The 26,024-nt window shown below is 43.5% G+C and overlaps 1 protein-coding gene across 1 annotated transcript; it reads left to right on the top strand.

The window, feature by feature from the left end:
• The first annotated feature begins 2,914 nt into the window (after positions 1–2,914).
• Positions 2,915–24,000, top strand: mtr (5-methyltetrahydrofolate-homocysteine methyltransferase). The gene is made up of 33 exons (XM_005748739.1): positions 2,915–3,420; positions 4,050–4,261; positions 4,366–4,455; positions 4,773–4,842; positions 4,934–5,026; positions 5,406–5,512; positions 5,705–5,764; positions 6,494–6,588; positions 6,698–6,798; positions 6,992–7,053; positions 8,365–8,432; positions 8,511–8,590; positions 8,946–9,058; positions 9,189–9,329; positions 9,922–10,107; positions 10,186–10,365; positions 10,742–10,858; positions 11,138–11,278; positions 11,345–11,434; positions 12,978–13,130; positions 14,751–14,858; positions 15,149–15,249; positions 16,105–16,172; positions 17,028–17,148; positions 18,428–18,509; positions 18,872–18,970; positions 19,175–19,250; positions 19,905–20,060; positions 20,723–20,922; positions 21,068–21,268; positions 21,805–21,997; positions 23,346–23,458; positions 23,760–24,000. Exons 1-33 carry the CDS (start codon positions 3,378–3,380, stop codon positions 23,847–23,849), a joined length of 3,810 nt encoding a protein of 1,269 aa, XP_005748796.1. The 5' UTR covers positions 2,915–3,377; the 3' UTR covers positions 23,850–24,000.
• The last annotated feature ends 2,024 nt before the right edge of the window (positions 24,001–26,024 follow it).

Genomic DNA, 26,024 nt, shown 5'->3' on the forward strand with positions numbered 1-26,024 from the left:
TTTAAAAGTGACCAAGTGAGTCCACAGATCTCAGGCTCAAAGGAGAGACTTCCACAGTCTGGGGGCCACAGTTACAAACGCTCTGTCGCCTTTGGCTTTCAGCCTCGTGTGCTGGACAACCAGCAAGCCCTGATCACAGGCAGTGCTGCCAACGCCTCAGTAAGGAAAATTGCTATTGGCTGTCCTAAAAGTCGCTAGAAGTCGCTAAATGGCGTCATCGCCTAATTTGCATAATTGGTCATGCTAATCTAATTGCACCTATGTTGTTGGAGAGAGAAATAACATCGTGGAAGAGACTTAAAGTGAGTAAAAAACGTCCTAAATGCATTTAGAGTTTATTTAGAACTACAAATTAAATTTCTTTTAGCAATTATTGTTTTTTAATGTCACAGTTCCAACCCTGCTCCTTTACCCGGGCTTGGACCGGCAAAAGTGACCCGAAATTGGCGCTCTGGTGGAGTTACTTTGTGTGTGTTTATAAGTAGTTTTAAACCTTGTGATCCACAAAACAGCATAAGAGTAAAAGAAGAACTGACTGCGTTACAGCACCCGCTGCTTGTTGAGAGTAAAAGCGATACGCGCTTTCACGTCTTTTTTTTAGCGACTTTCTTTAGAAAAAAAGTCGCTAAGGGGTCTGAAAACTCGCTAAATATAGCGACAAAGTCGCTAAGTTGGCAACACTGAACACATGACCTCAGGGACCTGCTGGGAATGTCTGGATGTAAAAGTTCACTGATACATGTTGGTGCTTGTCCATGCAGAGCCTGAGAGGCAAACCGAGTGCACTGTCTTCATTGCTCCTGAACTTTACCTGTGTTTGCAGGGATTTCTTCTTTGTTATTGTGGCACCATTCCTGGGGCCCGTAACAAATACATTGTTATTGTTAAATAAATATCGTCAAATAATCAAGATCTCAATTTCAGTGAAAATAATCATGATTATCGTTTTTGCCATAATCGAGCCACCCTAAGCACAAACAAGGACTTCAGTCTTCTCCTCATTTAGCTGAACAAAATTATCAGGCATCCAACCTGTAATGGAATCTGTGCACCTATGCAAAATCTCTAATTATGGAAACATCTTAGGGCTTAAAGGAGATATCTAACTGGGAGTAAATACAACAAAAACAATAAAGGCCCCAAACCTGAACCTTGTGGCACACCATAGGCAAGAAAAGTAGAAGAGGGACTGTACTTAGAGGTAGCCACAGAAAAGGATCGTTCTCGCAAATAAGATTTGAACAATTCCCAAGCAGACCCTGATATACCCACCCCGTGTCTCAGCCTATCTAGCAGAATATGATGGTCCACACTGTCAGAGTCAGAGAGAGTGTCATTTTACCCACCGGCTGATGTGCGAAGACTTCTCTGGGATGCTCGCTCCTGTCACGCTGAGGTGGAGCGTGTGCAAGTCTGAATTTGATCCTGATTTTCTTTTTTCTGATTTGACAAGAACAACAGAAACGAATTAAAGCCTTCCAGCGGGGCATGCAGCCTCCAACTCCCCCCATCCTCACTGCCCTCTGTTGTTACAAAAGCACATTTTCACACACACACACACACACACACACACACACTGAATTATCCATTCTTTGCAGTTCTAAGTAATATGTAGGTTACTTAGGCGAGACTAACACTGTAAGTGACAGTAATGTCCATCCATCTATCTTTTATGATTTAACAGAATAAAAACTTTTCTGACCAAGACACAGAAGCAATGATCCATTAAACATGTGAACACTCCAGAGACACACCTGTACCAACACAACTGAAACATATAATCTGCACTTATTCACAAATATATACTTTACTGTAGAGGATGTTGTTTGACAAGCTGCAGAACTGTGACCTAGCTCTGAGTTCACAGTTAAACATACATGAATATAGCCAGCAGGAGACCATGAACTGGACACAAAGTTCACAAAGAAAAAATGCGCTCTCACTCACACACGCTGTGCATGCAAGCAGACACCTGTAGCACTCTGTGAGAAATGTACACGTCTGTAAAAGTGTAAAGACTATCTGTCTTAGATTGCAGGGGCCAGCAGGAGATAAATAGGGGAGACATTTTATTTAGGTGCACTAAAAGTATATCAGAGTGCTCCTCAGTCACTCATTAACAAATTCTATGAATTAGTGTAACTCAGAATTCTCAAACTCCAGTCATCGAGGGCTGAAACTTTTCCATGTGAGCCTGTTGCAACACACCTGAATACAATTAGTAAGTCATTAGCAAGAGTATAGAACTTGACTGCATGCTGACGTGGCAACCCCTAACCCTACCTACTCAAGTAAAATTAAGTAAATGTGAGTGTTTGGAAAAATGTAAAATGGCCTGTATTTGTATAGCGCTTTTACTTAGTCCCTATGGACCCCGAAGCACTTTACACTACATCCATTCATCCACCCAGTCATCCACACATCCACACACTGGTGATGGCAGCTACATCGTAGCCACAGCCACAGCCACCCACTGACAGAGGCGAGGCTGCCGGACACTGGCGCCACCGGGCCCTCTGACCACCACCAGCTAACGGGTGAAGCGTCTTGCCCAAGGACACAACGACAGAGACTGTCGGAGCCGGGGCTCGAACAGGCTCGGCAAACTTCCGATTACAAGATGAACTGCCAACTGTCGATCGCTGTACTTCTAACAGTACTTTTATTGCACCATGTTCATTCACTCATGAGCTGCTGTAACATGAATCAAATGGCTGAAGCGCAACCTCAGCGTGCACTCAAGTTCTAGAGTCTTGCTAATGACTTACTAACTGTATTCAGGTGTGTTGCAACAGGGTCAGGTGGAAAAGTTTCAGGACACCGGCCCTCGAGGAGGAGTTCGAGACCCCTGCTGTGAGCCACGTCAGTAGTAATAGTGGGCGGGGCTAGAGCCCCGAGACCCGTTCATTGTGCCGACACGCGTGGCCGTGTTTCACCTAACTATGCCTATTTCTTCCTTTGAACACTTTGTATTTTGCAGCCCGGGACTTCGAGGCGGGCTGTGGGCGGCGCACCCAATAAGAAGTAGACGGGTTACTGCTGCTTTTTGCATTGGCTGAACAAAAGTCAGTTTCACGTTGCATTAGTTTTTATTGGGTGGGCAAGTCGCCAGATAGGGTGGACTGATCTCATATCTGTCCGTGGAATGAGTCAGCCTAGAACATTGTAAGAGGGAAAGTTTTGTAACTCTTGGCTCTGAGCAGTGTCCAAACGCTACTTTTCCCTTTTGAAACCTTTATTTTGAAATAAAGAGACCGGAAGTGCTGCGGCGACCCTCGAATCACCGAAGAAGCTTCGACAAAACAGGAGCGAGTCGACTGGATAAGTTCGAAAAAGCTCATTGTGTTCCTCAGACGGACTGTGAGGCTGTTTACAACATGGCTCCCACTAACGTCTTTCAGCCGTTCTCCTCAGAAGCGGGTAAATATGCGGAGTGTTGGCCGCGGTAACAGGTATCTGTTTGCTAAACTTGGTGCTGCAGCTACTGTACAGGGACCCACTGCATGAAACACGTGTTCAGCAAGTTTCGTATCACACATGTGTGCGGTAGAGCGTGTACTTCTGCTGCTGTACAATCAGGTGTGAAGCACGTGGCTCACATGTCCCCATAATGTACTTTATTATGTATAAAACCAAATGCAAATCATGTCAGTGCGTGTTTACATTAAAGGGGAAAAGTCCTGAATACTTGCAGAATGCCTCGTGCCTGTTTTTCTTTTTTCCTTTTTCTTTTATACAAAGAAAAACGTTTCAATCACAAACTGATGTAAACCAAAATCATCAGACAGCTGGAAATAAAGCACAGAAGCCCCAGACCCCACCCTGATCTGTCACCCAGTCTTTAAATAAAAAAGTACACTTTGTGTATATACCATGTAGTGGTACTGCATAAAAACCCCAAAATATCCAAAGAATATTTAAGTTATGCTGAATAAAAATCCACCCGTCTCACATTTATCACCTGCAGGATCACTTTTTTCTCCTTCTTTCTCCTGTTATGTGTAATATGTAGTTTGCCATTCTATAACTGCATCCCACTTTCTGCTCAGGATGCAGTTGCCCACTGGAGTCCGAGCTGAGAGCAGTGCTGCAGCAAAGGATCATGGTCTTGGATGGTGGAATGGGAACTATGATCCAACAGCAAAAGCTTGAAGAAGAAGATTTCAGGGGGGAGGAGTTCAAAACACATACACTGCCGCTGAAAGGCAACAATGACATTCTCAGCATCACACAGCCGGACATCATTTACAAAATACACAAGGTTGGTTAATCCAGTCAACGAAATGGGAATCTTTGCCTGCACTGTGCAGGTGTGTAATTGTATTTATGTGCAAGCTTTGCTCTCCTCATCTTGGCTGCTTAAAGGAGTACCTGCTGGCTGGTGCTGATATCATAGAGACCAACACTTTCAGCAGCACGTCCATCGCCCAGGCAGACTACGGACTTGAACACATGGTACGATGTCCCTACTTACCACAGCTTGGCTTGCATGGAACCATGTTAGAGTTTATGAGTCATTTATCCTTTTATGGAAGGAAGTCGTTTTTGTGAATGTCAGGTTTCACCTCAGTAAAATATTTGTCTTCAGTATTTTTTTATTATATTGATTTATTTACTGTTCAGCTCAATTGTATGTGCTGTAACAAAGACATTTTAATTAATCTTAAGTATATTACTACACTGACCTTTTCCACTGAAACATGAGACATAATCATTTCAGTAATAAGTAATGACGGGTTGCTCTAAGGTGTAAACCTGTGTGTGTTGTGTAGGCTTATCGTCTCAACAAAGCATCAGCACAGCTGGCGAGGAGGGCAGCGGACGACGTCGCTAAACAATGCGGTCAGCAGTACAGCCACACATTACTGTCACCAGTGTTTGTGCAATGCTGCGGTGTCAGAGAGTTCATCAGCACCTTTGTGTTTGTTATCAGGGGATAAACGCTACGTGGCTGGGGCAGTGGGTCCCACCAATAAGACCTTGTCTGTTTCACCATGTGTGGAGAGACCAGATTTCAGGAACATCAGTAAGACTGCTCACTGGTTATTCAGCCAACGTTGTGCTTTAGCTTTTAAACACTGTCGATGTAAACGGTAGATAGGTGAGATGGTTTGTCGCTGCATGTGTGAAGAGATGCGTGATTGGCTGATGAACTGCAGTTAATGTTGCAACTATTTGCATAATATCGTGACTCCTGGATTACATTACAATTAATGATCACAGACATATTAGCAGGATCGGGAAGAGGAATGTCAGGAATTCCAGCACCGCTGTTTTATGCTTCATTATATGTGTGATTTGTGAAGTAACTCTGGGCTGTACACTCAGATTGAATGATGTCATTGTGCAAATAAGCACCATACAGTATGTAACTGCAATGAATAAAGTGTGTGTGTTTTCTGCAGCGTTCGACGAGCTAGTAGAAGCCTATTCAGAGCAGGTACGAGGGTTATTAGACGGGGGAGTGGACATCCTTCTAGTGGAAACCATCTTTGACACTGCCAATGCAAAGGTACCCCTCATCCTGTTTACATAGTGGTAATGTTAAGGTTAAAGGATTAACACTGAGTAACCCACTGATGAACACTTCATTACAGATGAAGCACTAGTACTAGAATTTCAACTTATTCCACCAGTAGAGTGCCCTTTTGTACTGCATGCAAGTCTTTTTTACACTCTTTCTACTTGATCATTGTATCTGCAGGCTGCCTTGTTTGCGATCGACCTGTTATTTGAAAAGAGCTACGAACGAAAGCCAGTCTTTGTAAGTCTGGTTCTTTATTCTTCTCCACGCTGCACGACTTTTAAACACTGTGTACCTCACTTAGAATGGATCGAGGAGTGGACAAACACACATCATAAGGCTTCATTTTCAGACTATTCTAGTTTCAATCTCACATCCTAGAAACTTTGCTCATAGTTTGCTAAAAATGAGTGTTTCTCTAAATGTCTTGCAGTTCACTACTAATTAATGGTGCGTCTTCTAAATAAGAATACTGAGGAAGTCCGGTGTTTTGCATCAGTTATTTAAAAATAAGCCAAAGTTTAATACACTGTAGACACATTTAACCAAAAAGTATCGTTATTATGTCCTACAATGTCCCCGGTGTGACGTTTCCACAGGCTGATGATTTGGGGTGTCATGTGACCTGCTGGTGTCCGTGGTGGTTGGTACACTGTGTGTCAGTGCAGCCGGGAGATCGTAGGACACTTCATCCTGTTTGCTGACAGACTTTAACCTTTCCAGCACCTGCCCACGTGTCACCACAGGCAGCATTTACTGCACATGTGTCAAAAGAAAGGCTGATAGTCCCACGACTTTTCTTAAACACTTAAATATAAGAAGGATTATAACAAGACCTAATAAATGCAGCATAAAGAACTTTCTCTGTTTTAACAAAGATGTTTTTAGAACTGGCTGAAAAGTATTGAAAGTGATTCTAAAGAAATCAGTTCAGCCTTAATAAGTTCTATTAAATTCTTACTCATACAGATCTCAGGGACCATTGTGGACCGCAGTGGACGCACTCTGTCTGGTCAGACCGGAGAAGCCTTTGTAGTGAGCGTATCGCATGCTGAACCGCTCTGGTGAGTTACTGTACATCAAACCAAACAGCTGCTCTTCTAAATGTAGAACAAAGCAGTGATGTGATACAAATGGCTTCCCAGTAAGACCCTTCCTCCTTTCTTTGTGCAGTATTGGTCTGAACTGTGCTTTGGGGGCAAAAGAGATGAGACCATTCATTGAGGCCATAGGCAAAAGCACCACAGCTTTCATTATCTGTTATCCCAATGCAGGTAAGACACTGTGTAAACAGCAGAGGACACACAAACCACACATGCTGAAGCCATGATGATTCTGATGACACACCACAGCTTTGTACAGCAGGTTCATCGTGTATGTAGTCCAGGCAGTTCCTGCTGCAACATCTTTCAGAGCCTCCAGGAAGATGTGATGTCATCATATCTACATGTTATCTTTCTCTGTTAGGCCTTCCCAACACATTTGGAGGGTACGATGAAACTCCACAAGTAACAGCCTCCAATTTAAAGGTTAGATTTTTTTCTTTGTTTTTTCCTGAGTGACATTTAGGTGTAAAGCAGTACAGGAAGGGACAGAAAACCTAGACCCTGCAGTGAAGGGTCCACTTGTCCCCTTAGACTGAGTCAGAGCAATTAGCTTTACACCGTCTGAGCAGAATGATGACGCAGAGCTGGAGGGTCCCGAGGTCCAACCCAGATGGGGTCCGTCTGTGTGGAGTTTGTTAAATATCATCTGTCTGTGCTCGCACAGGTTTCCTCTTGGAGCTCTGACTTCTCCCACCTTGGGAAAAAGATGCTTGGTTAACCTTCCCTACGTCAACCTAGGACACTCTCACAAGAGAAACTCCTGATTTCCTCCTGAATCTGATATCCTGATATCCCAGGTTGATCACCTGTAGCTGGCCTCATTGACAGCACTACATTTCTCAGCTTCCATGCAGGTGCTTCTGTCAGCTTAAGCTGGAGGCCTGCCAGCTGCCGTCCAGTGTGACTGAAAACAGTATTAAAAGACAAAACCCGTCTGGGGTTGCTGAGGAGTTGTGCTGACTTTGTTTGGACTTGTGTGGAAAGTCTGTCGTAACCAGCGTAACGCCCCTAGCCTAGGCGTGTAGAGGAGAGAGAGACAAATCCCCGCCCTGGTTCCCAAACATCCAAAACCAGTTGTGAGTAAAAGGTGATTTTATTGAAGGTAATGAAGCACAGCTCCAGGGTGAACCCAGGCCAAAATAATAAGTCCCACCAGAAAACTAGCTAAGCCCTAAGAACGAAACAGAACAAACAAATAACCCTCGCTGCCTAACCCGGCAAACAGGAGAAAACCGTTGCAAAGGAAAAGGCGGCTCACCCCTTCCGCTTCAGCCTAAGCACTACGTTAATGCACCAGGAGCGGCTCTCACTGAGCACGCTCACACAAACGCACAGCAACAGTGTAGGCTGGAAACCAGGGTCAGGACCACGTCGGCTGTCAAGCTGCTCGCTCCACTCTCTCTCTCTCCTGCGGGAGCTGTCAGAGCGGCTTTTTGAACGCGGTCACGTGTTCCACGGTCCAATCAGCTGCTCACTACTCTTCATTAGGGGAGGGACCTGCAAAGAGTCTTAAGCACAGTAAAGAGACACAGAACAAAACAGCGCACACAGTGTTGTTATGGCCACAGCCGTAACACCCAGACACCCGTTTTAACCCTGTGCTGTAACCTTCCACATAACCTGTAGCTACACATTGGGCCAGCGATCTACCAATGAATGAAGGTTAATGTGTTGGGTTAAAATGGGTTTCCGGTTTAAGCATAAATCAGTCATACGACTGTGTCCTGTCTGCAGGAGTTTGCCATGGATGGACTTGTGAATATTGTGGGAGGCTGCTGTGGAACTACTCCATCACACATAAGGTCAGTATAACATTTTCATAATAAAACGTCTGCCTCAAATATAACACTCCAGTTTTCTGTTTCCCTCCTCCCATACAGAGCCATAGCTGAAGCAGTCAGACACTGTGTGCCGAGAGCTCCTGCTGCTGATATTTATCAAGACTACTTGCTGCTCTCTGGTAGTAAAACCTCTCGTTACCATGTGTAAAGCTGCAGAACGACACACACGGTAGAAACGGTGTTTGCACGTCAGACTTTGAAACTCGTTGCACTCTGGGAGTTAAAATTCCAAACTGAGATTGTCAGTCGGTTTATAAATTCAGGAGTTCTGATCAAAGCTGTTCTGCTTTCATTTCCATCTCCTGGTTTCTTTAGCAGGAGACAAAGTTTCAAACTTTAAAAGAAATCCTAACATTGAGTATAAACATGCCGAACCTTTGACAGAACAGAAGCAGTTGTTGTAAGCTTGCTGTGCTAAAGGGCTGCTTGTTGATTTAACTTCATGCAGGACACAACATATTCTTTTGTTTGCAGGTTTAGAACCGTTCACCGTTGGCCCACACACCAACTTTGTAAACATCGGCGAGCGTTGCAATGTGGCTGGGTCACGCAAATTTGCTAAGCTGATCATGGCTGGAAACTATGAGGTAGTTTAATTTAATAATATTACCTGGATTTATTCGTGTTGTTTTTAACATTAATGCTGTTCACTCTCAGAAGTTTGATTGTGATTGTTAGGTTTTTAATTCTCAACTGGCTTTTCTGTGTAATGTGAAGGAGGCTCTGAGCATCGCTAAGGCCCAGGTGGAGATGGGAGCTCAGGTCCTGGATATAAACATGGATGAAGGGATGCTAGACGGACCAAAAGCCATGGCTCGATTCTGTAGCTTCATTGCTTCTGAGCCAGATATTGCTCGGGTAGGACATTCAAAGGCAAAACATTCATATTCATACAGCATATATTACAGAAATAGAAGTACAGTCTGACGGGCGTGGTGTAAGCAGAGCCTCAGAGTGTGATGAGGTTATCAGACACTCCCCTGCCCCTGCATAGATGGTGAAACTGTCACCTGTTAAATATCAGCAAGCTTCAGCTTTCGCTCTGAGCACACTGACGAATGAGCTCAAGGTTTTCACCAAGCTGCTTTCAGTCAGTGTCTTTCTGTTAGCTGAAACAACAACGTGCTTCAGTCCTGTATTACACTTCATGCTTTTCCTACTCTGTGAGATAAGCGGAGTGATAATGAGATGTCTTTGTGTTCAGCAGTTTGCAAACATAAGAGTAAAGCTGTTCTGTAGTGCAGGCATGAAATACTGTTGACTGTATCGCTGACACTTTGCTGTTAGCAGCAGAGCATGGAGGCAGCGAGCAGCAAAGCTGCGACTGAATAGTGTAGTAAAGACGTGATTGTCTGTTGTCAGCGATACCTGATCAGTGCATCAGTGGACATGATGATGTACACACTGCAGGCTGTTTTTGTTTCCCTTCAGCTCTTCTTCCCTTCCTCAGGTTCCTCTCTGTATCGACTCCTCTAACTTCTCAGTGATTGAGGCTGGGCTGAAATGCTGCCAGGGGAAGTGCATCGTGAACAGCATCAGTCTGAAGGAGGGCGAGCAGGAGTTTCTGCTCCGAGCTGCCACTGTGAAGCGTTACGGAGCTGCTGTGGTGGTCATGGCTTTTGATGAGGAGGGGCAGGTTTGCACATGCCTTCGCTCATGTGGACACACAGACAGACACACATGAACTTGCTGATAAGCGTGCTGTCCTCTGCAGGCCACAGATACGGAGCGCAAAGTGGAGATTTGCACTCGTGCCTACAAGCTGTTGGTCAACAAAGTGGGATTCGACCCAAACAACATCATCTTTGACCCCAACATCCTGACCATTGGTACAGGCATGGAGGAACACAACGAGTATGCAATCAGCTTCATCGCGGCCACTAAACTTATTAAGGTAGAGACTCAACACAACTTCATCTCATCCCTCAAAGTTTGCATCTGTGCTTTAGCAGCCACATTACTTACAAACCTCATCCTTTATCTTCCTGTAGTTTGGTGTTTCTAACTAACCTAGGGTGCATCATATAACTAGTAGATTTCAGGGCTAGAACATGCCTTAAGGTCATTCAAGTATAAGGACAACAGCATTAATTCTCATTAAGTGATATTTACTGTACAGGCTAGAAACTGTGCTTAAACTAGTCTAATCAGCTGTTTGAAGTTTTATTCAATAGTCCATCAGGTCTGTAGATCCACATTAATCACAACACAAACCTTTGATTCTGGTTGGTGTAACCGTGATGTGTTTTTGCATCGGCGTTGATGTTTAGGAAACATTGCCAAGAGCCAGGGTGAGCGGAGGTCTGTCCAACCTGTCCTTCTCTTTCCGAGGAATGGAGGTGATCAGAGAAGCTATGCACGGGGTGTTTCTGTACCGTGCTATCAAGGTAAACATGAAGCTGGGCGGTTGTAGTGCGGGCCTTCATTTTTGTGTTTTGTTATTATTCGATGTAGTGAGCGTAAACAGAAAGAAAGAGTGAAACTGCATGTGAAGATTCAGAACGCTCTCACAAAGACTTGCAGTGTGCTTGTTGGAACTCTGTGACAACAAATGATCTTTAGTTCAATGAAATTTGCCTCCAAATGTAAGGAGCTACACATTTCTTATTAGAAATAAGAAGTTTGTCTGCGTTAGCTTTATGTTGCTATCCGCTGTGCCGCGACAGAACGGTATGGATATGGGAATAGTGAATGCAGGGAACCTGCCCGTTTATGACGACATCGACAAGGAACTGCTGACACTGTGTGAGAACCTCATCTGGAACAGAGATGGCGATGCTACGGAGAAGCTGCTGGCCTACGCACAGGTACACACACGCATGTCACGCAGCACCAAGCTGTTGTTGCTTTGCTTGACAGATGTTTGTTAACAGAACAACACCAAAGGAGGGAAGCAGATCATTCGGACAGACGAGTGGAGGGAAGGAAGTGTAGAGGAGCGGCTGGAGTACGCTCTGATAAAGGTAAGGTAATCGGATGTTTCTGTTAAACAATAAAATACGGTTTTAGTTGTGAGAGAATTGTCAGAGTAGGTAGAGCTGTGTGCCTAGGATGAAAGAGAACAGGCCTTTTATTGTAATTGTACATGTACAACAAAATTACAGAGCTCCACACCAGCTGTGCAGGAATAAAATATAAATGGTAATAAATAACAAACAGGAGAAATGTATACAAAAAGTCCCACAACTCAAGCACTTTGTGCTTGAGTTGTGGGACCTGTTGTTAGCCTGGAATTAGTAGCAGCGGCTTTCAAGGCTTGATCAACCTCCACTGCTCCAGAACAACTGTTGTCGTCCCTGAAAAAGACCAAGAAAGCCTCATTTCTGCTGTTCAATACTGAAGAAATGTAAACTTTAAAATGATGCCAGAGACTCTCAGCTGTGTCTGTAATCAAACCTCTGTAACTTTGCTCTGCTTCACTTCAGCAGCATCAGGTTATGTTCATATGCTGATTCATGGTTTTTTTAGCTACTGCAGAATATTTTAAAGCAGTTATAAAAAACCAGGCCAGGAAAATCTGCTTCATGTTTTTCTGTTTGATCCTCAGTCACTTTGACACAAAGGCCTCTGCTGTGATGCTCACAGCTCTGATGAAGTCTCACAGTGTCAGCTTTCTTTTGATAGATAGAAAAATATGGATATGTACTGTTAAATGATGAGATGCATAATTTTTCTGACTGTCTGAGGCAAAATTTCCCTGATTCAAGTCGAATCGATTGTAGAAATCCGTGACGATACCCAGCCCTAATTCAAACACCTTGTGAAGAGTATGTAGAAGCATTGTCAGTCTCTGTCGGATCCTCGTGAGGTGAACGGTTAATTGTTTTTCAATAGTCGTGACAAGTTGCATAATTATGATCCAAAGAACTGACCTCACACCCATTTATTCACCAGTGCTGGTTTCAGTCGTTATCCAAATGTACCTCGGGGTTGGGGAAAGCAGCTGAGACTGAAGACGTCGTGATACGTTTGGTAACGTTTGGAACCTGCCATTAATTTAGAGATTAAGGGCACGCTGTGGGGTGTGCTGGAAAGGTTTGGGGGGGGGTTGGTGGTCGGGTGGGACACTGACACTTGATGAACTTGTGGAGTTGGATTAAGTTTCATTTACATCTAAGTTGTAAGAAATGATTGGGTTGCTTTTTGGGTTTTATTTTGCCATGAAGTAAACAGCATTTATTTTTCAAAGAATCAAGTCGGAAGTGCGTTCTGAAACAAACCACCCTTTGCCGCCCACGCCCTTTTTTGGAGTATTTTTTGTTTTGGAACTTGAAAGGCGTGGCAGATGGTTTAGACGTATCTGTTCTAATGATCACATCCTAATTTACTTTACTCTAAGGAGGGAGAGTGAAAATGTCTGGATTTTATCTTTAATAGTTTGGGAAGTATTCATGTTCAAACATTGCCTCAAATTCCACATATGAAATTTATATATATTGACTTTGTTTTGAAAATGTTCCTAACACCAGATGTTATTAATGGTCCGTCTTGTATTGATGCTGTTAGGGAATAGAGAAGTATGTGGTGGAGGATGTTGAAGAGTGTCGGGCTCAGGTTCACCGCTACACTCGACCCCTTCGTATCATCGAGGGACCCCTGATGAACGGCATGAAGGCGGTGGGAGACTTGTTTGGAGCTGGAAAGATGTTCCTGCCACAGGTACGATGATGACTTTGAGTGCATGTGGTCTGGCAGCTGATTATGGTCAAATTTCATGGTGAACACTGTGGCACAGTGTGGGAACAACTTTAGCTTTGCTTTGTCTCAAATAAAATGACCAGTTTTAGTTTTAGTCAAATATCCTGACAGATCCCCAAGTTTATTTCAGTAAATCCGATAAAACTGTCTAAAGAAGTCATTATGGCTAATAAAGAAACTCAGTTCATCACCAAATCCCCTTTTCCTTTGAATGAGAATAGAATAGAATAGAATAGAATAGAATAGAATAGAATAGGCCTTTATTGTCATTGTGCATGTACAGTGAAATTGTGGGTGCTCCACACGAACTGTGCAGGGATGAAATATGAATATTTTCTTTTAGTGTTTGTTAACAGTCCAAATGTCCCAGAGGAAGAAGCTGTTTGTGAGTCCTGACTGACCTGAGGTGCCATCCAGAGGGCAGCGGGTGGGTGGGCTTCTAGGGGTCACCTGTAATGACCCTGGTTTTCCTCAGACAGAAGGATCCGGGGATGGCTTACAAGGACTGCAGAGGGCAGCCAATGATTTTTTTGGACGGTGTTACTTACTTCCTGTTCCCAGTTGTGGCAGTCGGAGAGCACGCTCTCCACTGAGGGCTGCAAGAACTTCTGATCCAAGTTATTCTTCCTCAGGACACGGAGGAAATGCAGCAGTGGTGTTGTCTAGGTGAGGCCGACGGAGATGTAGGTGCCCAGAAACCCGAAGGTGGAGACAGATTCCACCCGTTCTCCATTTATGATGAGACGGCAGTGGAGCTGTCTGTGTCTCCTGAAGCCCATGACGAGTTCGTTTATTTGAAGGACGCTCAGTTTCAGGTTGTTTTTTCAGGTTGCTTTCTGAGCATCGGCGGGACAAATTCACTGCCTCTGTCCTGTACACTCTCATCTCCATCAGAGATTAGCCCACCCACAGTGGTGTCATCGGCATATTTGACAATAATGTTGGGTGGGTGGATTAGAGTACGGTCATTTTGCTTAGTAGGCCTGCTTGATATTATTGTGCATGGTCCAGTGTCCTGTTAGCATCGTGGGAGATGTAAGCGATGGCTGCACTAAAGGGCCATCGCCTCTAACTCCGGTGAGTCGATAATCCTCCTGTTACAGCAGCAGTCCTGGAGTACATAAGCACAGAGCCCACTTCCTTTACTGGAGTTTTTGTTGTGCTGTTGGTGTTGTAGGGGCCAGCTGCACTGAGGCACTGGGGATTTGTGGATGGAGACGCACTCCCAGACAGTTGCAGTAACTTATTAAACCAGAGATTAAAATTTAAACTAAAAATGAAACCAGAAGGTCTTCACTTCAATCAAATAGTTATTATTAAATAATTATTACATAAGCAGTTTAAGAAGATTACACTGATTCTATTGACCTTGTGTGCGGCTTCCACACTTAACAGGATTGGGAACTTCGTTGTAGTGAATGCAGTTTACTTGTGTCTTCGAAGGACTTCAGTTTATCTCAGTGAACCTTTGTATGAACCTTTCCCCAGGAGGTTTTTATCCTTCACCAAAACACATTCATCGTTTGACTGTTTCTTCCTATATGTGCAAAGATGTCTGAGTCAGCAGTCATGTGTCTGCAGGTCATCAAGTCGGCTCGTGTTATGAAAAAGGCGGTTAGTTATTTGATTCCTTTCATGGAGAAGGAGAGGCAGGAGCTCATGGCTGCATCTGGATCCTGTGATGAGACGGTCAGTGCATTTAGAGGAGGCTTCAGAGCACTTCTTGTTTTTGACTGTTTTCTTTTCCAAAAGCTTTGTGTGTGCAGAATCTGTACAGCACTTTCACAGCTTACATGAATATGAGTTCCACAATAATAAGATAAAGCAAGCAAATACTGGAATAACTGATAAATGATAATAACGCCTCAAAATGTAATGTTTCTACAAATGTTTTCAAAAGCTGGAGGGAATAAGCCATGTCACTCAGAGTGGTCAGGTTTGCCGTGGGCCTCCCCTCATTGTTTTCTCTTTGTCTGCAGGATCCCTACCAAGGCACCATAGTTCTGGCTACAGTGAAGGGGGATGTCCACGATATTGGCAAAAACATTGTAGGCGTAGTGCTGGGTTGCAACAACTTCAGGTAACGGTAGTTTGCTGCTGAGCGTAAACACATTTACATTGTAATCTGTGTACTTGCAGCACTTAAGTGGCTGCAGCTGACTGAACTTGTACTTGCTTTAACCAGCCGATTGGATTTGAAATTATGCATCAAGACTATAATAAAGTGTCATCTTTCAGCCTTGGGGGGATTAACATTAATATTCCACTAACTGGGTGATCCCTCTGTTTACAGACTGCAGTCCTCTGAGGCAACATGTTAAGCTCAGTGGTACTGTCAGCAGTGCACTCACTAGGTCAAGTGATTTAACGCACCTCACATTGCCTTTTGATCCTCCACAGGGACTAGTGTTGCATTGTGGGAGAGCAGTAGAAAGCATCCAAATGTCACTGCTCTTTAACAGCTGTAGTTCAGTGCGTGTGTGCTGCTGCACTTACATGCTGAGCGACATGAACAATCCTTCACTGTGAATTTATTTTCATTTCATTTATTTTTGCACTCTTAAATAAGAATTTCTGCAGTTGTGTAATAATTTTTACATTCTCAGAGAATATTAGGAAAATACAATAGTTCCCATAAAGACAAAATAAGACATGGACTGTGTATGCTGGAGTACCATGGTGGTGGGTTTCCACTGGTAGTAATGACCATCTTTGTCTTAAATTCTAATTGATGACTGCTAGCCCGGGCCAACTGGTTAATCCATAACTACACACATCACGATAAACATCTCCACTAAGCTGTCCTGGGTTCTTTCATAGTTTCTTATCCTTCATCCATCGTCAGTACTGCATATGCATTATATTCACATGCTTCCTGTATGCAGCTGAAACAGACCAAACTGATTCTCCTGCTGCTTCTGCTGTTCTCGTGCAGAGTGATCGACCTGGGTGTAATGGTTCCATGTGATCAGATCCTCAGAGAGGCCGTTACACAGAAAGCAGGTAACTGTAAAGATCAGACTGACGTTATGGAAAGTTTCATTTCACAGAGGTTTATTTAATAATGTTAAAATGTTCATCCAAGCGGCCTTCATTCGTTACTGGACGTTGCTGGCATGTAAGCAGTAGCTGGATATCTTTAGCCTAGTTTTTGCCTTTTAGGCAGAATGAAAGTTACTCAGCCTGTGAGGTGGAGCTGCTCGTGGGTATATCATGATGTGTCAAGGAGAAGTTTACAGGATTTATTCTGACTTGTGTGATATATAACTGTTGGTCCCTAAATTTGGAAGCCAGTTGAGTGTTTCCATGGTAAGTATCAGTAAGAAACACAGAGTCTGAGAGTCCCGAAGCAGTTTAATTGTTCTATAAGCATTCATATATAATGCTCCTGTCAGATTATTGTCCTAACGATAGAGCAGTGACCAGTCTGTAATCTTGCATGATGATGGGATACTTTGTTGCTTTTGTGTACTAACTTATCAAAAAGCAGGACAACTTCTAATCATGATATGACTGTAAACAATAGCAGCCTTGGGTAGTGAAAGGTTAGAAGATAACTGGTTGATCCTGTTAATCACTAGTGTGTGAGCACAGCTGAGCACAGCTGTGTTGTTATTTAGACGTTTCTCTCTAGCAGGTTTTCACAGGTTTTCATTTTCTTTCTATGCATAGATGAAGAAAATAATATATACATTTAAAGAATTTCCCGAGTTGATTGCATCCTAAACACTTGTGTGTGTTGTCATTTTAGCCTGCATTTTTCAATAAGACCCTTTTAAGCAAAAGCTCAAAGTATTGTTGCAGGATTAAGACTTATTAGTTTGTAACAGCATTTGTGTACTTGCTTTGGTACCTCAGATGTCATTGGTCTGTCTGGTCTTATCACCCCTTCTCTGGATGAGATGATCTATGTGGCCAAAGAGATGGAGAGACTGGGAATGACCACACCACTGCTGATTGGAGGAGCCACCACATCAAAGTATTGCATACCTACAATCACAAAGCTCCAATTCTGAACTGGATACAATGAACTTTTCTACCAGATTTAAACCAAATCTGGTAGAAAAGTTCAAGTCAAAGGTTACGTGTAGGAGATGCGCTAACAGTCGCCCACATATTTTGTCTCGGGGCGAATTTAGAGTCCCCAATGAAAACGGAAGGAAGAATTTGCAAAAGCCTTGCAGGCCTGACAGAAAGTATTCACAGGGCTTCAGTTGTTCCACATTTTGTCCTGTTACAGCCTGATTTTTTTTACGTTTGTGTTCAATTTATTTTGATCATGTGAACAATATACAGACTTTCATTTAGGGGGAAAAAAGAAAGAAAATTTGATTAAATGAATTTTTAACAATTCTGTGGACGATATCCCATAATGAGAATTATAGTTGCCAGCGTTTGCCCACAAACCAAGCCATGAAGTCCAAGGAATTGTAAGGAATTGTCTATAGACCTCCAAGACAGAGTTGGGTCAAGATACAGAAGCATTTCTGCAGCATTGAAGAGTTCAGTGAGCTCAGTGGACGCCGTCATCTGTAAATGGGAGACGTTTGGAGCCATCGGGGCTCTTCTTAGAGCTGACCTGACCAATCTGAGCAATCGGAAAAATCCAGCATTACTTTGTGGAGAAGTTAAAGGTACAGCACATCAAAGAAACCACGAGAAAGTTCTCTGAACTGATGAGAGAACGGTTGAGCTCTTTGGCTTCGTGTCTGGAGGAAACCAGGCACTGCTCTTCACCTGGCCAGTAGCATCCCTACAGCGAAGCATGGTGGTGGTAGCATTATGCTGTGGGGATGTTTTTTGGCAGCAGGAACTAGTCAGGGTCAAGAGGAAGATATCCTTCATGATAACCTGCTCCAGAGAGCTCTGGACCTGGGACTGGGGTGAAGGCTCCAACGGGACAATGACCCTCACACTCAGCCAAGGGGACGTAAAAAATGAATCTACTTTGGAAGAAATGACAAAATGTGGAACACGTGAAGCACAGAATCACTGTAGGCTTTGCAGTGAGTAATATACTATAATTTCCTAAAGTAGCCCAGCTCCATTCTCAAGTATGTAGATAATTTAGTTCAAATGTAACTTCAGAGGTGTCACAACATTGGAAACTGTCCACAGAGGCCGAAACAGTTGTTCTCTTTTGTTTTTCGATCCAGACAGAAAACAGCTTCTTTTGTTGTATCCACTGGGATCGACTCACTGATGCAGTTCATCTTCTAGCCACTGGAGGCTGACTAACCTGTACTTTGTGTTGGTAGGGTACACACAGCAGTGAAGATTGCCCCTCGCTACAGCTGCCCTGTTATCCATGTTCTGGATGCTTCCAGGAGTGTGGTGGTGGTAAGAACATCTGCCTGCCTTGACTCCAACTTTTCCATGATCAAGAACGATGGATGGCAAAAAAGAACATTAAAATTGGGAACGTTTCTATACACATTTGACTTGAAATGACAGTACTAGCCTCAAATGAATCTAAATAAAATGGTCCATGTTATAGCTAAAACTGCTTTGAGGGGAGAAGCTCAACTTTTTGCACCAATCAAGCAAAATCTTCCAAATTGTCTAAAAGTCCTGTGTGGTTCAGTTTTAAACCGTACAGGATGTAAATCTGTTTTTCCAGCACACAGGCTTTGTGTGGTTACACATTGTTTAAGGAGTACAAAATGTGGTGTTGACTTCACGTTTTCCCCGGGCTGCCTCAGTGTTCACAGCTGCTGGATGAAACGGCAAAGGAAGAGTACTTCGAGGAGCTGAAAGAGGAGTATGAGGAGATCAGACAAGAGCACTATGATTCCCTGAAGGTAAAAGCAGCCAGTAGAGAAAAAGAAACCAAACATGGAACATTTCCTGTGACCAAACGGTGGTTTCTCCACCCTTTACCATTGTACAGCGGAGCTGCTGTTAATGAAATCACATACTTGACTGTTCGTGGCACACGTGAATAAATATGTAGATGACACTGAGTTATACTTGTGACATAATCAACTGTCTCCCTGTGTGTTCAGGATCGCTGTTACCTGTCTCTGTCCCAGGCGAGAGAGAAGGCATTAAAGGTAGACTGGCACTCGCTGCCCCAGCCAGGCAAGTCAAGCAATGACCAGTAGTAGTTGTTACCTAATGTGTCAGATTGTAATTAGGTGCTAAAATATTTGATGAAGTTTGAAATGTTGCAGCTGTCGAATAATCTGTAAATAATTGCATCGATTAATCGAGTAATCGTTGAGAAATACTTTTGTCTTGTTAGTGAGCTATAATAAATATATGAAAATGCGGGTGTTTCAGAGTTTCTTCTGGACTGCACTGCAGCTCACTGCAGATTGTGTAAAATCAAGAGCAGTGGATGGAGCAGCTACAGAGTTCGTTGATCAGGTGCTTCGATGAAGGACGCCTGCTAGTCTTTAATGATAATCACAGGAACAGCGCTGCTGTTTAGGACACCTCGGTAACGGCTCCGCCTCTTTGCTCTTCGTGGCGTGTGAGCAGACTCTGACCTTTTACTCGTGCACTGCTCCTAAATACGTTTGTATTGCAGATGTGGGTGAAAGGGTCACATTTACACTGTTTAAACTTCTGCGCACTGCAGAGCCTCGAAGCACAGACTTTGTGTTGAGAATTGTTTTTAAATGATCTAATTATTTGAATTCCTCTATGAATGGTTGCAGCCCTCGTTGTCCTTGGTTTCAGGTGCTGAAACAAGCACATACAGAACTGTGAGCAGACTTCTCTGTGTTTCAGTTTGTCCTCAGTTCCTGGGCACTCGTGTGTTTGACTTGTACGATCTGAACAGCCTGCTGGACTTCATCGACTGGAAGCCGTTCTTTGATGTGTGGCAGCTGAGAGGAAAATACCCCAACAGGGGATACCCGAAGATCTTCAATGACAAGACCGTTGGTACAAGCTCAGTCAGGGTTATTTAGAAATATATAAATATGTCCTGCACCTGTACTGTAGGAAATGGTTAAAATTCAATTATAAATGGATACAAGTGGAGTGCAGGAGAGGGAAAAAGTCACATTTTACTGATTAATGAATCAGACCACACAAACTAAGCCATAAATAAGTCTTGTTATTTGATTACATTTTGCTTCCCAGTGTTCTTAAGGCTTTCTGAAGGTCTTTCAGGAGTTTTCTTCGTACAGCCCCTTTCCACTCGTTTTGGGCCCAGTTCTTGTACCTGATTTGTAACTTGGCCGCTGTGCTACCAGCAGCCTCTTGTAAAAACACACGGCAAAGATAACACAGCTTGACAGGCAGGAAATGGTGTTCTTACAGCAACAGGGCCATTTCCAAAGAGCTATTAACTAAAAACTTGGGATGTCGTGCGGCGCTTCCTCAAAAATGTAAGGAAACTGGACAAGTGGAAAGAAAAACGTCGACAGCAAATGAGCAGTATCAGAAAATGATGTCCTTGAGAAATCCAGTGGAAACCTGTCACAGAAGCCTCATCACAAACATGTCTTGAAAACTAGAATAAAAGTATGAAGCTTCAAGAAGAGCACACAGTGGAAGAATTCAGGGAAAGCCACTGAACTCGTGATCTTTGGCTACTGCAGGTTCAGAAGCTCGCAAACTCTTTGATGATGCCCAGCAGCTGATCCACCACATGATTGATGACTGCAGACTGAAGGGGCGGGGCCTGGTGGGATTCTGGCGCGCCCAGAGTAACGGCGACGACATCAGGGTGTACAAAGATGACGCTGCAGTGGACGGGGACACAGAACCCATCGCCACGTTCCACGGCTTACGGCAGCAGGTGAGGGATTGTGCTTTATCGTGCTGCGACAGACTTTAACATCTTGTCCTGTATAATCTAAGTATTGTAATATGTTCATTTTTAAACACATAACGTCTCCTTTCTGTCAGCGCTCTTTCAACAGTGTTGTGTGTTTGTGCTGCAGGTGGAGAAGGATGGCTCCTCCTCCGAGCCGTACCTGTGTGTGTCTGACTTTGTGGCCCCTGTAGACAGCGGTGTGGCAGACTACATTGGATTGTTTGCTGTGGGTGTGTTTGGAGCTGAAGAACTGAGTCAGCAGTTTCAAGCTCAGGGAGACGACTATAATAGCATCATGGTGAAAGCTCTGGCCGATCGACTAGCTGAGGTACTGTTTCCTGTAAAACATTAAAAACTTCCTTCCTCCTTGGTAATTATACCACAGTACAAGCGCCAGTGTTGGCACGGTAACTCTAGGGTTACTTGCAAGTAACAGCTGGTTACCATTTAAAAATCCTTTCTTCTTTTTGTTTCAAATTCATGGCTTGCAATTTTAAGTCATAGCCATTAGCTGCAGGGGGTGCAGGCGTTTCATGTTAGAGGTGCTTGGTTTCAGCTCTCAGCCATTGCATTGACTACTAGCGCTCATCTACATTATACTGCTCTGATCTCAGCTGGGATTGCTAAAGTCTGATGAACAATGGAGTATGAGAGTCTACAGTTTCGTTTAGGGAAGGGAACTTCTGTATATGCTGACACCCTACTTTTTAATCTGTGCTTGCGGGCATATAGTCCTTTGATGTCTCCAGTATCCAGAGGCAGCTGGATACAATATGGGAACAGTGTGTCCAGGTTATAAACACCCATTTAGAGGCATTGTTTCCATTCACTCGTTTCTTCTTTGTCCATCTGTCCACCATGAAGGCATTTGCTGAAGAGCTCCATGCTCGTGTGCGTAAGGAGCTGTGGGGCTACAGCACAGATGAGGCTCTGCATACCTTGGATCTCCACAGAGTTCGGTACAAAGGAATCAGACCGGCAGCTGGCTACCCCAGCCAGCCCGACCACACAGAGAAGACTATGATGTGGAGCCTGGCTAATATCCAGGAGAAGACTGGTGAGAACACCAAAACCACATCATATCTGACTCCCTGAAACGGATCCATTGTTGCTTAAGTACAAACGTTATGCTGAACAGATGAGTGGGTTGGATTAGCTTAGACAGACGTCTTTAACTTCCGTAAGTATTTTTGACGACAAAGTATTGCAGTAAATAATCTGAATTACTGGTTTGTGAAGTGAAATTCTGCAGCAGCTGCGTGATGCTGTGATGTCAGCATGAACCGGAACCTTTGAGGAGTGTGGAACAGTCTGGATCAGGGCTGCCCAATCCCAGTCCTCGAGAGCTACTATCCTGCAGCTTTTAGATGCATCCCTACTCCAACACAGCTGAATCAAATGGTGTGATTACCTCTTCAGCATGCCATCGTGTTTGGCAAAGGCCTGATAACAAGCCATTCATTTGATTCGGGTGTGTGGGAACAAGGATGCATCTAAAAGCTGCAGGACAGTAGCTCTTGAGGACTGGGATTGGGCAGCCCTGGTCTGGATGAACCTCAGATATTCATTTTATTCAGTACAAATTTCAAATGAAATCTTCCAGTTTTCTGCCTGTGTGCAAATGTTCATAGCCTATGAAAATAATAATAATAATAATAATAATAATGGATTGGATTTATATAGCGCTTTTCAAGGCACCCAAAGCGTTTACAATGCCACTATTCATTCACTCTCACATTCACACACTGGTGGAGGCAGCTAGGGTTGTAGCCACAGCTGCCCTGGGGCAGACTGACAGAAGCCAGGCTGCCATATCACGCCATCGGCCCCTCTGGCCAAAATAATCAGATATGCATAAATATCTTTCTGTATTCACATTTGTATCTTGAACATTTGATCAAATCACATTACTGCATATAATCCACAATCAGGGGTTTAGTTTCACAGCCTCCAAACTCCAGCTGCAGTTTTTATAACTAAACCAGGACATGGACTCAGGTGACTCTCTACACCTATTTAAGTATGTTGATATTGTGCATTCATGTGCTTCAAATCACCTTTTAGAGGAAAAGTCACACTCATGCAAAAAGCATACAGGTGCTTTTATATACCTGTGTGCTTGAGACCAGGTGTTGCATCTGCACAGGGTGCCAGACAGAACAGAGCACAGGTAGGCTGAGCAGGTAATGATCTCCTCAGATGTAGTGCACGCAACGGCTTAAAAACCACCCCGTAAATGTCAGTTGAGAGGCTAACCACGCTAGGTGTAGTTTTTTATGCAACACACTGATCTGCTGTCTGTCTCATGGACATTTTATTTACTATACTTTTTCCATGTGTGCGTAGGGTTGTGTGGGTGTTTGTTTTCTTTTTGTGTTTACTTGTGCATTTGTGTGTGATTGTAGGCATTGGTCTGACAGAGTCCCTGGCCATGACACCTGCCGCCTCTGTGTCGGGACTTTACTTCTCCAACCCTCAGGCTTCATACTTTGCTGTTGGAAAGATCACCAAGGAGCAGGTATCCATTGATAATGTGCCTCACTGTACATCAGTGTTGAACATGTTTACTACGAGAATGTGTCAACTATAGTTTCATTTAACAGACTGTTTTTAATCTAATATCTGCAGGTCATGATTTCTTAAGGTCTTAAACCAGTTCCTGTGCTGCTTTCTGTTTTGTCCACGTCCTGGTCTCTCTATGCGCTCCATTTCTGCCTGAATCTTTCTGCTCATACACCGGCCAAACTTAGTTGATATGCTGCGGGTCTCTTCCCAAACAAGAGCTAAACGTGTGGCCTCTGTGCACATCTCATCTGTAGGTGGAGGACTATGCCAGCAGGAAAGAGATGAATGTGGAGGAGGTGGAGAGATGGCTCGCTCCCATCCTGGGTTATGACAATGAAGTGTAAGCTGCAACAGAGGATCCAGTTTACAGTCCAACCATTCCACTTTGGCTCCCATGAGTTGTTGCTGTAACTGCTGTCACTCCCTCTCACTGACATCCCTGTACAAAGACAGGGCCTCAGACTTTTCTATTACAATAAACACTACAGGAAAACATTTCATGCCAGTTGTTGACAGTTCATCCGTCTGTCGGGTACTGCACAGATGCACATAGTGGTATTTTCTTTAAAAAAAATTGAAAAAGCAAAGTGCTTAATTAAAACTGCTGTTGCTGCACATTCAATGGCCGATTTCCAAATGTGCAATTAAAGGTTAATACTTGTTGGAGAAGACCATTTACACATGCCCTCAAACAAAGATCACTGAGAAGAAGTGAAGCACAGAAGAGATCGAATCAAACCAGTGATACTCACGAGGGCTCGTTAATACCAACTGATTTTACTTTAGCTTTTTATTTGTAAAGAGAAGATTTGTAGACAAACACAGAATGTGTTCAACTTTTAATTTCACGTTGGTCATTTTATTTCTAAAACTTTAGCAGCATCTTATATGGAAACTGAAATGTGCAAGTTTAAAAACAACATATACATAAAACATTTCAAACTGTTCTTCGTCTGCACATTTAGGGAAAGAAGACGGATTATGTCAGGTTATAATGCTGTTTCTGCCAAATAATTTTGGTGCTAGTTGCTTTAGTCAGACTATTGTAATATTTCAGCACAAGGGTTGTGATCACTACTGTTTACATTGTGATTTCTGTGTAGTTGGTTTTCTAAACATTTTATCAAAGTAAATGTAGTTTATGGATCAGTTATAGATACTTGGCAGACTAAAGGACAAATGTGACAGCATTGTTGTTAAGAACATTTTCTGACATAAACCATGAAAAAAGGTTTCTGGATATTTTTTCAGTGTCATTATGATGGCAGCCAGTGCTGATCTTAAACCGCTCGGGGTGCAGCCATGTTCAGATGTCAAATCAGGAGATTCGACGGTTGAAAGATTTGCTGGTTAAGTGCTCTTTACAAATCTTAATGCTGCAGTGTCTGTTCAACGTTTTATGGAACTTTGATACCTTCTCAGTCCCCTTTATTTTTACATAGAAGACTGTGGATTTCTGATAATTAAAAATAAACCAGTCTTAAGCTTAAAGTTGGCTCTGTCTTTTTTCTGAGTTTAACTTTCAGATTCATCTTTTTGTAGAAGCAAAAAGTCCATCTGTGAAAACAGAAGCTGTCTTTGACATGGACGATGCCCATAACACAAACCTGAAAGTTGGGATAAGAAGAGAGGTGAGATGATTGGTCGGGACCAGAATGACTTCATGCCGAGGACTACTACAGATGGCATCTTTAGCTGGTCCTTGTCAGGGGCTGTAGGAATACTACAGATGCAGTATTCTCTTTGAGGGTGTTGAGAGAGGAAATGCAGAGAAGAACAAAAGGAGTTACACTGAGTCTTTGTCTAGAGAAGGCATGTGATAGGCTGCCAAGAGGGGAACTGAGAAAGTCGGGAGGTGTGGAGAAGTATTTGAGGATGATACAGGGGATGTACAAGGACAGTGAGATGTGTGGTGCAGGTCAATGTGAAGAACACATCAGGGATCAGCTCTGAGCTTCTTTCTGGTTGCAATAGTGATGACAGATGAGCTTAGGCAGCAGTGTCCAAGAGCCTGGAGGGAAAGGAATGAAAGCTAGTGTGTGTGTGTGTGTGTGTGTGTCTGTGTGTGTCTGTGTCTGTGTGTCTGTGTCTGTGTGGGGGGTAGAAATGCAGAGTTGAGGCAGTGAACGTAGATCAGTCTTACGTACCTGGGCTTAAGCATCCAAACCAAGAGAAGTGAAGAAGAAAGGGCAGGTAGGTTGAAGTGGGTGGAGATGAGTTTACAAGATGATACTGAGACCTGCTGTGATTGGTGGTTTGGAAACGGTGGACCTGGAAGTGGCAGAATTGAAGATGCTAAAATTTTCACTGTGACAAAGACGGTCAGGAAAGAAGGAAAAGCTAATATTTCTATTCAGACGCTTTCGTTTGTCCTGTTTGTGGTTTCTTTTCCTCTGTTCTCTGCTCTGCTACAGGTCTCTTCCCATTAAATGGTAGTTCTTCCTCCCCACTCTTCCCATTGTTTTAATCTGATTTTATGGGTTCCTTCTTTTTATAGGGTCTTTCCTGTACAGTTTCCC

Source organism: Pundamilia nyererei, unplaced genomic scaffold (assembly GCF_000239375.1).
Source record: "Pundamilia nyererei isolate P.nyererei 1_Seehausen unplaced genomic scaffold, PunNye1.0 scaffold00228, whole genome shotgun sequence".
Classification (NCBI taxonomy): Eukaryota; Metazoa; Chordata; class Actinopteri; order Cichliformes; family Cichlidae; genus Pundamilia; species Pundamilia nyererei.